The sequence below is a fragment of the Engraulis encrasicolus genome, chromosome 9, assembly GCF_034702125.1.
Source record: "Engraulis encrasicolus isolate BLACKSEA-1 chromosome 9, IST_EnEncr_1.0, whole genome shotgun sequence".
Taxonomy (NCBI): Eukaryota; Metazoa; Chordata; class Actinopteri; order Clupeiformes; family Engraulidae; genus Engraulis; species Engraulis encrasicolus.
This window is the reverse complement of record NC_085865.1, coordinates 2,072,721-2,085,220: the sequence shown is the minus strand read 5'-3', so window position 1 is coordinate 2,085,220 and position 12,500 is coordinate 2,072,721. Positions and strand designations below refer to the sequence as shown.

At 44.2% G+C, this 12,500-nt stretch overlaps 1 protein-coding gene across 1 annotated transcript; it reads left to right on the top strand.

Annotated features, from left to right (window-relative positions):
* Nucleotides 1-6,544: 6,544 nt before the first annotated feature.
* On the top strand, nt 6,545-7,784 carry LOC134454927 (uncharacterized). Its single transcript, XM_063206016.1, has 2 exons — nt 6,545-6,791; nt 7,016-7,784. Exons 1-2 carry the CDS (start codon nt 6,617-6,619, stop codon nt 7,657-7,659), a joined length of 819 nt encoding a protein of 272 aa, XP_063062086.1. The 5' UTR covers nt 6,545-6,616; the 3' UTR covers nt 7,660-7,784.
* The last annotated feature ends 4,716 nt before the right edge of the window (nt 7,785-12,500 follow it).

The following is a 12,500-nucleotide window of genomic DNA, read 5'->3' as shown; positions in this document are numbered from 1 at the left end:
GAGAGAGAGAGAAAGCAGAGAAGGAGAGAGAGAGAGGGGAGGGGGACAAGAGAGCAGAGAGGGAGATACAGTAGAGAGAGAGAGAGAGAGAGAGAGAGAGAGAGAGAAGAGAGAGAAAGAGAGAAGAGAGAGAGAGGGAGGGGAGAGAGAGGAGAGAGAAGAAGAGAGAGAGAGAGAAAGAGAGAGAGAGGGAGAGAGAGAGAGAGAGAGAGAGAGAGAGAGAGAGAGAGAGAAAAGGAAGAACAAGAGAGACAGAGGAGCGAAGACAGAAGAGAAGAAGAGAGGAGAGGAAGAGAGGAGAAGAGGAGGAGGGAGGGTATTGCTGATATGGCCATTTTGTTCCTGTTCTCCGCCTATTGTATTACGCATGTTTGTTGTGAGTGTGTGTATTTGTAAACACTGGTGGCAGCCTTACAGTGAGTCCAATATGTATTTGATCCCTTGCTGATTTTGTTGGTTTGCCTACTAACAAAGACATGATCAGTCAATAAATGTTATGATAATATGTATTCTAATATGGAGAGACAGAATATCAAAAAGAAAATCCAGAAATTAACTGAAGAGAATATATATTAATTTATTTCCATTTCATCGAGCAAAATAAGTATTTGATCCCCTGCCAACTGATTACAGTTCCGGGCCCACAGACCAGATGGGCACTTCCGATCAACTTGTCATTTGAATTAAAGACACCTGTACATACTAACATGCATAAAAGACACATTGAATCGGCAGAATCAGTCCATAGTATGAGTGAATCAGTCACACTCCAACCTCACCAGCATGGGAAAGACCAAAGAGTGGTCAAATGATATCAAGGACACGATTTTAGACCTGAACAAAGATTAAATGGGCTGCAAAGCCACAAGAATGAGACTGGGTATAATGACCCAGCTGTTGATGCATTTCTTCCAAAATGTGAGGAATACAAAATGACTATCCATCAGCCTGTCTGGGGTTCTATACAAGATTTGACCTTTTGTAGGGATTTGATAATCATGAGAACAGAAATAAATCACCCTAGAGCTGTACGGGATGAACTAGGCAATGATATCAAAGCTACTGGGACCAAAATCACTGAGAAAACTACTGGTAGCACTTAATGCCACAGAGGTTTAAAATCCTGTAGTGCACACATGGTACCTCTACTTCAGAAGGAACCTGCGCAGTCCCACTTGAGGTTTGCCAACGGACATCAGACTGGTTTAGAATATGATAAGGAGGTGCTGTAGTCAGATGAAACCAAAATCAAGCTGTTTGGCATTATCACAATTCAATGTGTTTTGAGAAAGAGTACTGCTGTCTATGATCCCAAGAACACCATCATGCATGAAAGTGGTATCGTTATGGTTTGAGGGTGTTTGTCTGGCCAAGGCACAGGACAACTTCACATCATCAATGAATGGATGGAGGGAAGATGTAATGTGCAATCCTGAGTGCAAACGTCCTTCCCTCCACCACTACACTGAAGGGTGGGCCATTTTTGGATCTCCCAACATGACAATAATACACAACATACAGTCAAAGCAACAAAGGAGTGGCTCAATAAGAAGCATATTAAAGTCGTGAAGTGGCCTAGACAGTCTCCAAATATTAACCCTATAGTAATTCTATGGAGAGAACTGAACCTCCCATTTGCCAAGCTACAGCCACAAACCATGAATGTTTTAGAGATAATGTGCAAAGAAAAATGGGCAAAAATAGTTTCTACTATATGCGCAAACATTGTCATTAACTAAAAGAAGCATCTAACCTCAGTGCTAGAAAACTAGGGCTTTGCCACAAAGCACTTTATCTTCTTTAGCTAGAGGGGTCAAATACTTATTAGCCTAAATTAAATACAAATAAATTAAAATATATTATTTTAAGTTATTTTCTGGAATTTCTTTTTGATATTCTGTCTCTCCATGTTTGAATACATATTATCATAAATTTATAGACTGATCATGTCTTTATTAGTGGGCAAACGGGCAAAATCAGCAAGGGATCAAATACATATTGGACTCACTGTAGCTGATAGCCTACTTTCCTCCGCTCTGGGCCAGAATATGCTGGGCAACAGACACGGACACAGACATGACCATGTGTGTGTGTGTGTGTGTGTGTGTGTCTGTGTCTGTGTCTGTGTGTGTGTGTGTGTGTGTGTGTGTGTGTGTGTGTGTGTGTGTGTGTGTGTGTGTGTGTGTGTGTGTGTGTGTGTGTGTGTGTGTGTGTGTGTGTGTGTGTGTCTGTGTGTGTGCCTGTGTGTGTGTGTGTGTCTGTTATGTCAGGGAGTGGCTTAGCCACACTCATGAATTTATAACCACCATTTTGAAAGCTCTTCTGGGTTTCCCCTGAACCACAGATGAGCATGACTTGGGTTTTCTGTGCGTGCGTTGATAAACTTGAGTTCCATGAGTCTCTTCGTGTCCAATTGAATTGTGTCCAATTCTTACAGTACAATGCCTGTACAATACAACATTTGCAGTATTTATATAGGCAGTGTCACCACTGTGTCTGTTCAATGTACAGTGTCAAGCATAACAAACCTGAACAAATCTGTATGATCCACTTGGCATCTCTTAGCAAGCCTAGCCTAGCCTAGCCTTTAGGGACGTAATGTTCGCTATGATGAGTTGACATTTACACATTAATTTGTTATTATACACCACTTGTCACACTCCATCCATCAGCCCAAATCAAATCATCTTAATAATGTTTGTAAACCTTCAAAATGAAGCTGTAATTAATATGAGCTGATAAAGTCCACATTATGTTGTGATTAATGTAACAGATTGTCTCATGTTTCATTAGCCTCTCATCGCTAAAGCTAAATGGCAAATAAGTGACATCACGCTTAGTCGGCACATTTGGAGAAGACTTCAGCATGGATAGAGAGAGAGAGAGAGAGAGAGAGACAGAGACAGAGACAGAGACAGAGACAGAGAATGTGAAAGACAGGGGGAGATCGGGAAAAAATAGAGACGTGAATGAATAAGGAAAAAGATTCTAAGAAAGATAAACAGAGAGAGAGAGAGACATTGCGCTTGGTCGGCCCCTTTGGAGAAGACTTCAGCACAGATAGGGGAGTGAGAGAGAGTGTGAGGGAGAGAGAGATAGAGAGTGAGAGAATGTGAAAAAACGGAGGTAAAGAGAAGGAGAGATGGTGGAAAGAGTGCTGTAAATGAATAGAGAGAAAGAGACAAAGAAGGATAAACCGAGAAGGAGAGTAAGACAGAGAGAGAGAGAGAGAGAGAGAGAGAGAGAAAGACAGAGAGGGAGGGAGAGAGACAGAGAGAGAGAGAGAGAGAGAGAGAGAGAGAGAGAGAGAGAGACAGAGAGAGAGAGAGAGAGAGAGAGAGAGAGAGAGAGAGAGAGAGAGTGCTGTGAATACTCTCTCATCTTTTCCCCGTACCTTTCCATTTCCTGCTGGTCCTCTGTTTCAAACCTGTTCACTCGGAAAATCCCTCTAGACACCCAGAGCTCCTCCCTCTAGACACCCAGGGCTCCTCCCTCTAGACACCCAGGGCTCCTCCCTCTAGACACCCAGGGCTCCTCCCTCTAGACACCCAGGGCTCCTCCCTCTAGACACCCAGGGCTCCTGGACGCCTGGACGCCGGGGTCCTCCCTCTAGACACCCAGGGCTCCTGGACGCCTGGACGCCTGGACGCCTGGACGCCTGGACGCCTGGACGCCTGGACGCCTGGACGCCTGGACGCCGGGCTCCAAACCCAGACGCTGATTTGGCTGATTGGCCCCAGTCTCCATGATGAGCGGAGCGGGTGACTGTCACCCTAAGAGGGTGCACGCGGACATCACACGTGTCATGTTGATAAGGCTAAGGGGACATCACACGTGTCATGTTGATAAGGCTAAGGGGACATCCACACTCGCTCAGCCACCAGGACACAGGAAGTAGACCTGGCCTGAAACAGGAAGTAGAGCTGGCCTGAAACAGGAAGTAGAGCTGGCCTGAAACAGGAAGTAGAGCTGGCCTGAAACAGGAAGTAGAGCTGGCCTGAAACAGGAAGTAGAGCTGGCCTGAAACAGGCTCATAATTGGACTTTTGGTGGTGGGACAGTGGAGCTAGTGGTGGTGGTGGTGGTAGTAGTGGTGCTAGTGGTAGTGGTGGTGGTGGTGGTGGTGGAAGTGATGGTGGTGGTGGTGGTGGTAGTGGTGGTGGTAGTAGTAGTATTAATAGTGGTGGTAGTGGTGGTGGTGGTGATAGTAGTAGTGGTGCTGGTGGTGGTGGTGGTAGTGGTGGTGGTGGTGGTGGTGGTGGTGGTAGTGGTGGTGGTAGTGGTGGTGGTGATAGTAGCAGTGGTGCTAGTGGTAGTGGTGGTGGTGGAGGAAGTGATGGTGGTGGTGGTAGTGGTGGTGGTGGTGGTGGAGGATGTGATGGTGGTGGTGGTAGTGATGGTGGTGGTGGTAGTGGTGGTGGTGGTGGGACAGTGGAACCCTGTTTCACCTCTCGTGCCCTCATCGTGCCCTTTCCTTAAATGTTGTCTCAGCAAAAAGTCAGCCTCTTTCATGTCCTTGTCAGCAGACACAGAGAAATCGCTTTAACAACGTCGTTTTTAAGGATTACATAAAATCCTAGAGAGGAGCCTGTCAGTGAGACTAGACACTCCAGACGAGAGGTGAACCTGACAAGGACCTTTCTCAGATCAGGGTGTCTCGACAGGGAGAGCCGTGTGCCACATCACATGCCATTTGTGTGTATTTACAGGAAGCTAAAAGAAATAGGTGTCTGCACCGACGAGAGCGTAAAGCTAGCATGGTCTTATGTTACCATATCCTCATAGTCATTTATACATAGAGTCTAGAAATGCCTTATTGCGCATTGGTTTCAAGTGGGGGTTGGAGGTGGGGTAAACTTGTTGTTTGAAACAGTAGCACATGGCGTTTTTAAACTGATTTATTTATTTACTTAATTATTTAAAAAAAAAAAAGATAAATAAATAAGCAAAAAAATCACCACACAACTCATCGTGATAAATCTAGTTGGTGAAGAACTTAAGAAATCTCTGTTGTTTTCTGAAGTAAAAAAAAAACCCCGAACACAAAAAACAAACAGATGAATAATACTATGAACATACCATACATTTTAAATCAAGCAAAATTATAGACATAGGCCATAGGCCTATCTGTTTTAGCTTTCTGTATGTGGCTCTTTTATGTCAGTGTAAAGCTCATTTTTAGAGAGAGAGAGAGAGAGGGGGAGAGAGAGAGAGAGAGAGAGAGAGAGAGAGAGAGAGAGAGAGAGAGAGATTTTTTTTTTTTTTAATTTAAAGCGCTTTATTTTAACAATCAGAAAAAATCAACTTTACAAAACCATACTACACAATCAAACCATGTAAAGAAAAAACAAACCTAAATCTTATGCTAAAAAAACCTCGAAAAGGTCAACTCCCCACCCCTGACCGAGCAAAGTGCTTCTCCATAACACCACTTATCAACAAAAGTGTCAATGTCAGACATGTGCTGAAAAAAAAAGAAATCAATGCGAATCCTAGATTTAACCAGGCCCGAAAACACATTGGCTACACTACAATCTGCATTACCGGTCATCTTGTTCTTTCTGCTGATATAAATTGCCATTTTTGCTTGACCCAGTACAAAATTTATCAGCTGACATTTCAACCTGTGTCTCTGTGTATACCTAAAACCCAAAACAAAAGTCTGCACCGAAAACACTTCACCAAAAGACAGTAAAAGGTGAGTTAAAATGTCAAACAGGGGCAAAAGTCTGGGGCAATGCATAAAGGAATGAAAAACAGTCTCTCTTTGGAAGCAAAACGGACAGTCCTGATCTACCGAAGGGTTAATAATGCAAACAAAAGCATTGATGGCGAGGATCCCATGGAGTAGCCTCCATTGCAAGTCACCTATCTGTTTTCTCAATGGTGGCTTATACAGTGTCCTCCATTCAGGTTTTACATCGTCTCTTAAACTTAATACATTCCGCCAAGGGGTGTCAACTCTCATGTTCAGATTTTGTTTGTTTAACACAGTCACACACATTTAGTAGAATGCGGAGACACAAGTGACCTCCTGAGAGACTAAACAGACTGGCTGAGGAACAGCGATCTCGTTGGAGTCCCCAAGAGGAGCATTTACACACAGTAGCCATAAACACATAGCACACATGAGGTGGAGAGAGAGAGAGAGAAGGAGAGAGAGAGAGAGAGAGAGAGAGAGAGAGAGAGAGAGAGAGAGAGAGAGAGAGAGAGAGAGAGAGAGAGAGAGAGAGAGAGAGAGATTAATTAAGTATTATTTCCTTATATAAACATAAATACAATAAAATAATATAAAATTAAAATACATATTTGATTATTTTCTTCACTTGGATCACTATGTTTGGTCCATGACTTTAATGTGGTCATTGTATTTTATTTAGAGTGTGTAAAAACAGCAGGTGTGAGCTGCACTTCCTGCAATGAGCATTCTTGGTGACATCATTATCACTAAGCAACCAAAATGTTTTCATTAGAATGTCAAACTTTAGAATTTTGTAGGAGTAGAATGTTCAAACTAGAATCCTGGTCAAACCTACTCACTTCTCACTTGAACAAGCTGAAGGCAAGTCACTTGTGATAAACCTCTGCAATCTCAAAGCAATTTCTACGGATTTTCAATGGATTTCTGTCCAAGAACTTCCCACCAGAGTGGGACATGGACTAGAGCTGAACCCCATACTTGTTCTGAGCCAGTCCTGTCCAACTCTGTGAAGAAAAATGGCATGGCATCTCACTGGAAGCCCCAGTCTGAGCATCCATACCAATATGTGCAGGCAACAAGGTTTTCTTCCAGTAAGTAAATAATCCTTCATTGTTTTGAATGTAGGCAATATTAGTTTCAATATCACATGTCATTTTTAACACAAAGGCCTACTGTATATCTACAAATAAATATGGCCCAACTACAGGGGAAAATATATGTCTGCCCTTCTTTCAATAGGCCTACGGCTAAGATGATTGAAAACTAAATGACTGGCAAGTGGGGAAAAAAACTGACTTGCCTTTTTCCCTTTTAGCTGTGAATGGTATCCAGCATGTGGATACAACCTACCTGTCCACTGTGCCATCTCATTGCATGGAGTCTGTCACCACCACGTCATCTGATGACACCACTGCTTGGCTGAGGCAGCTTGGACCCCTCAAGTTTGTGGGGAATGTGAATCTGCCTGTTGAGGTTGCTGGTGGTCAGCAGAACAATATGGCCCTGAAGCCAGCCCAGATGCCTGGCGTGATGAGCCAGGATGGAGAAATGGTACCAATGGTCTATTCCACCCCCTCCATGCCTGCAGCTCCCATGAGCCTTTCCACTGGGGCCTTTGGTGGAGCCCCACCTCCCTCTCAGGCCTCAGGATATCAGTACTCTAAAGAGGACCATCTGAAGATGATCATGCTTCACGGAGAAATGCTCGCCAAGTACAGGGAGCTAACGTCTCAGGCTGAGAACATCGAAAAGATGATGATGATGCAGTCAGAGCACCACAGTGTGAAGAAGACAGAGAACAAACAAGGCAGCATCTGGGGTGAGGAGTTGAAGGCTCTGGAGGACTTCGTAGGGGACCTGGTTCTTCCTGATGATGCCGTTGACAAACTGGAGGCCATTCCTGGCATCTTGGATCTGGCCAGAGAAATGGGCTTCCCTGAGTGCCTCTTACTGAAATAACTTTCCAATTCCACAAGTTTAATGATTTCATAATTATTAAGTATGAATTATGTAATTCTTACTGATATATAAACATTATACATTCTATAAATTTACATTCACAATTATATTATTCATATTATTATCATTACAATAAATACCACCATATTATTTTAAAAACAGTGACTGAGTCCTTTTTTCCTTATAACAATGTAGAAAACTTGTCTTGTATTGTATTGTATTGTACAATAGGCTTTATCAGCAATTCCATCAGGGAACATCTCTCTAGATATGATGTGAAATGTGTTCGCCACAGAAGTGAGACTGGGCATCAAAGGTCCCGTGTATGGCTTTATGCAGTACAGTGCAGTAACCAGAAAAATAAGGAGCCATAGTGCTGGTGGACATATGTCTTTTTCTTAAAATAAATAATTTTAGTAATAATACTAATACATAATAATAGTAGCCTAATAACAATAATTTAGTAATTAGTAATAATAAACAGATTTTACAAATAATAGTATAAATGTATGCTATAGAAAGAGCCATAATTACTGTTTGCAGATAGTAGTAGAATTCATGAACTATTTTCCCGAAAAAGACAGGGCAGTTATATTATAATGGAGGCAGCCACAAGACACATTAGCTGAGCTGTATACTGCCCTACAAAGGCAAAGTGCAGTACCTATGCCAACATTGAAACTGAGAAAAAAAGCCTCCAAAGCCTTGATATTAGACAAATATTGTATATTTGTATATGAATATTGTAGTTACTGCGAATTTGACATAGCAGTATTTCTAAAACGAGACACATTTGGACCAGAAGGCTTTGCCACAAAATGAAGGAGGTGTATTAAAGACCGTTTTCAGTCTAAACTGACAAAATTTTGACAAAATACGTAGTTACTGCACATTGCCTTTGTAGAGCAGTATAGCTGTATATTCTTGTTGAGGACAAAATGTCGGTCAGCTGCCCGTTTGGAAGCCCTTGGAGCGGCCGCCTCCTGGCACCCCGGTACACGTGTCGTGTGTTGCCACCGGCAACCTGCACATGTGTCCACTGCCATGATACGCCATGCCACTGCCCTCAGGTGTGTGTGTGTGTGTGTGTGTGTGTGTGTGTGTGTGTGTGTGTGTGTGTGTGTGTGTGTGTGTGTGTGTGTGTGTGTGTGTGTGTGTGTGTGTGTCATGATACGCCATGCCACTGCCCTCAGGTGTGACATCACCCAGCTGCCACGGTGGTAGGTGACTCTGGACCGCCTCCCGACCGCCTAGTGTTCTGGCAGACATCGTAGCGTATCACCTTTAGACCGTCTCTGGTTCTGGAGCGGAGCGGGTCCAGGGTCCAGTGCACAGGCTGTCTGGGTCTCCAAGGGTCTAAGGCACAGGCCCATTAGTCTGGAGGGAGGGATGGAGGGAGGGAGAGGGAGGGATGGATGGAGGGATGAAGAGAGAGAGGGATGGATGGAGGGATGGATGGAGGGATGGAGTCGATGACCGCGTGCTGGACAGGACTGGACATGCAGAGCCATTAAGCACATGGAGGCCTTGGAGGTATAGTGGCAGCAGCCAGGGCCCGGAGAGGAAGGCTGTCCATGTTGCAGTTAGATACTCAGTGGTTTGGAAGGGCAACCATATCTCCACAAAGACAAAAATGTCAGAACAAGTTTGCGCATGTTATAACTTTGCTCAGCTTTTCCATGGCACCTGGTATCCAAGTGTTGAATTAACACGGCAAAAAAAAAAGTGAAAGTAGATGTTAATATCAATAAACAAGAAAAAACATCATAACTTTGTTACCCATGAAACAAAGAGATGCAGAAAGGAGCAGCAGGTCCCTGCCGTGGCCCAATGGTATTTGTCAATGGTTGTCAATGGTTTCCGGCCTGGGTTCATTTGCCGATCCTTCCCCGTCTCTCTCTTTCCCCACTCCTTTCCTGTCTCTCCTCCAATATCCTCTCAAAAATAAAGGCAAAAAAATATATAAAAAGAAAAAAAAGAAAAGAGCAGCAAAGCAGCATCACGAGGCTTTGTTATTGGAGAGAACTAGATGCGGAATTAAAGGGGTATGCCACTATTTTGGGGATTAATACAGTTAAAATCATTGGCTGGGGTTTATAAAGGTGGTAAAGTGTCTTATTTTTCATGTTAAGCGTTGTCTTGCTTTGAGACAAATTAAAAGAGGAAGAATGTTGCTAAGCTAGTGAAAGTCAATGGATCACTGTAACATGTAGCATGCTACACGGATCCATTGACTTTCACTAGCTTAGCGACATGCTCTCTCTTTTAGTAACTTGTGTTACGTAAAGCAAGACAACGGCTTGCATGAAAAATAAGACACTTTACCACCTTTATAAACCCTGGCCAACGATTTTAACTGTATTAAGCCCCAAAATAGTGGCATACCCCTTTAACTGTAGGGATTACAGTATGATTAAGGCAGAGGAAGTAGGCAATCGAGATGTACATCTGTGTTATGTTATTACCTCATCCAAACACAGGTGGTAGAACTGACGGCGGCATTCATGACTTCAGTCATTTTGAAATGATGCGCACTGAACAATTCTCCCTTCTGTAAGCGCATGCTTCGACCATTTAGCTGCAAAATGAAATTAGCTTTTAAGTGCTACTTGGGTAATAACACCTTAATGACTTGAAAGGCAAATGAGACAGCCCCGTGCAGCAGTTGTTTGTGCTGGTTGTTACGCCGCAGCCGCCGCCTCCTCTCTCGTTGTCGAGGTGTTGTACTGTGGAGTGTTATCTGACACGTACCGAACAAAAGACTCAATCAATTGAACAGCGTGCAGAGGTCCATTAGGGGCCTTTACCTTTGCGGCTGCGTTTCGCGATTTAGCGTTTAGCGTGCTCTCATCATGCTCGAGTCGCAAGCCCTGCTCATTACGAGTGACAGGCGAGTGTGTAATTAGAATGATAAAGCTCCCGGTGCTAAATGAACTATGAGGTATATCTGTCAGGAGGAAGCCGCCACGCGCGTCGCTAAATGAACGAGGTATATCTGTCAGGAGGAAGCCGCCACGCGCGTCGCTAATAAGGCGCATCATCATGGCATGAATAAGTGATGACACCTCTAATTTGGGTTTACTCATTAGCGCTCCGTTTGGTCTCACATCCCGAGAAGAGAGAAAGGGGAAACACTCCACACACCACACACCACAACATTACACCACACACCACAACATTACACCACACACCACAACATTACTCCACACACCACACACCACAACATTACAACACACACCACACACCACAACATTACAACACACACCACACACCACACACCACAACATTACAGCACACACCACACACCACACACCACAACATTACAACACACACCACACACCACAACATTACTGCACACACCACACACCACAACATTACAGCACACACCACACACCACAACATTACTGCACACACCACACACCACAACATTACACCACACACCACACACCACAACATTACAACACACACCACACACCACAACATTACTGCACACACCACACACCACAACATTACAGCACACACCACACACCACACACCACAACATTACAACACACACCACACACCACAACATTACTGCACACACCACAACATTACACCACACACCACACACCACAACATTACTGCACACACCACACACCACACCGTACCGTTTGGTCTCACATCCCAAGAAGAGAGAAAGGGGAACACTCCACACACCACACACCACACCATTACAGCACACACCACACACCACAACATTACTGCACACAGCACACACCACAACATTACTGCACACAGCACACACCACAACATTACTGCACACAGCACACACCACAACATTACTGCACACAGCACACACCACAACATTACTGCACACAGCACACACCACACCGGGCTGTTATGCTACGACACTCACCACAACGTACCATTTGGTCCCACCACACACCACACCGCGCTGTTATGCTACAACATTACACCACACATACTACACACACCATAACACACCAAACCGGGCTGTTATGCTACAAGGGGAACACCACACATACTACACACACCACACCACACCGCACCGGGCTGTTATGCTACAACATTACACCACACATACTACACACACCATAACACACCAAACCGGGCTGTTATGCTACAACATTACACCACACTTATTATATGGTTGTGACGTCATCGGCCGAATGCTCCATTCATTTCAACGGGGCTCCCCAACGTTCGCACGTCTGTTATTTTTCGATAACGGACGGGTTGGTCTATAACAGACCGCTGTCAATGGCAACAAGACTTTTCACTGCTAAAGCGACTTTTCAACAAGACTCTAATCAGCTGCTGTGATAGACAACACCTGTTGTCCTGGCTACCTAGCTGTTGCCGAGCGGTGTTCCACAACGGCACTGTTTTGTTTTGCGCAGCAACAATCTTAACATTAAATAGGCCTAAAGAAATGTCCCCGCCATGTGTGAATCATTTAAGTATATCCATATAATAAGCGGGTTAACTTTCGGCGAGTCGGTCGCTTTGTGGAATAGCAGCACTTCAGAGAGAACAAGACCCCTCCGCTCCGCGTCGGGGTCTAAAGATTCTCTCTGTCGTGCTGCTATTCCACGGTAGCGACCTTCTCGCCGAATGTTAACCCTTACATACCACACCACACCGCACCGGGCTGTTATGCCCCTGGGAGCAACTCTCCAGACGGCCTAGCCTTGACCCTTGACCCTTGACCCTTGACATCATATCTCCTCTGGAGAGATAGAGAGAAATACAGTAGCTATATGATCATAATAAATACAGTAGCTATATGATCATAATAAATACAGCAGTCAATTGCAACACATATGATGTTTTGCTTCGTT

Excerpts from the sequence above, each read along its gene's own strand:
- LOC134454927 (XM_063206016.1), top strand. The coding sequence starts at position 6,617 with ATGGATTTCTGTCCAAGAACTTCCCACCAGAGTGGGACATGGACTAGA. Across the intron at positions 6,792-7,015 it reads GGCAACAAGGTTTTCTTCCA|CTGTGAATGGTATCCAGCAT; the intron begins GTAAGTAAATAA and ends TTTCCCTTTTAG.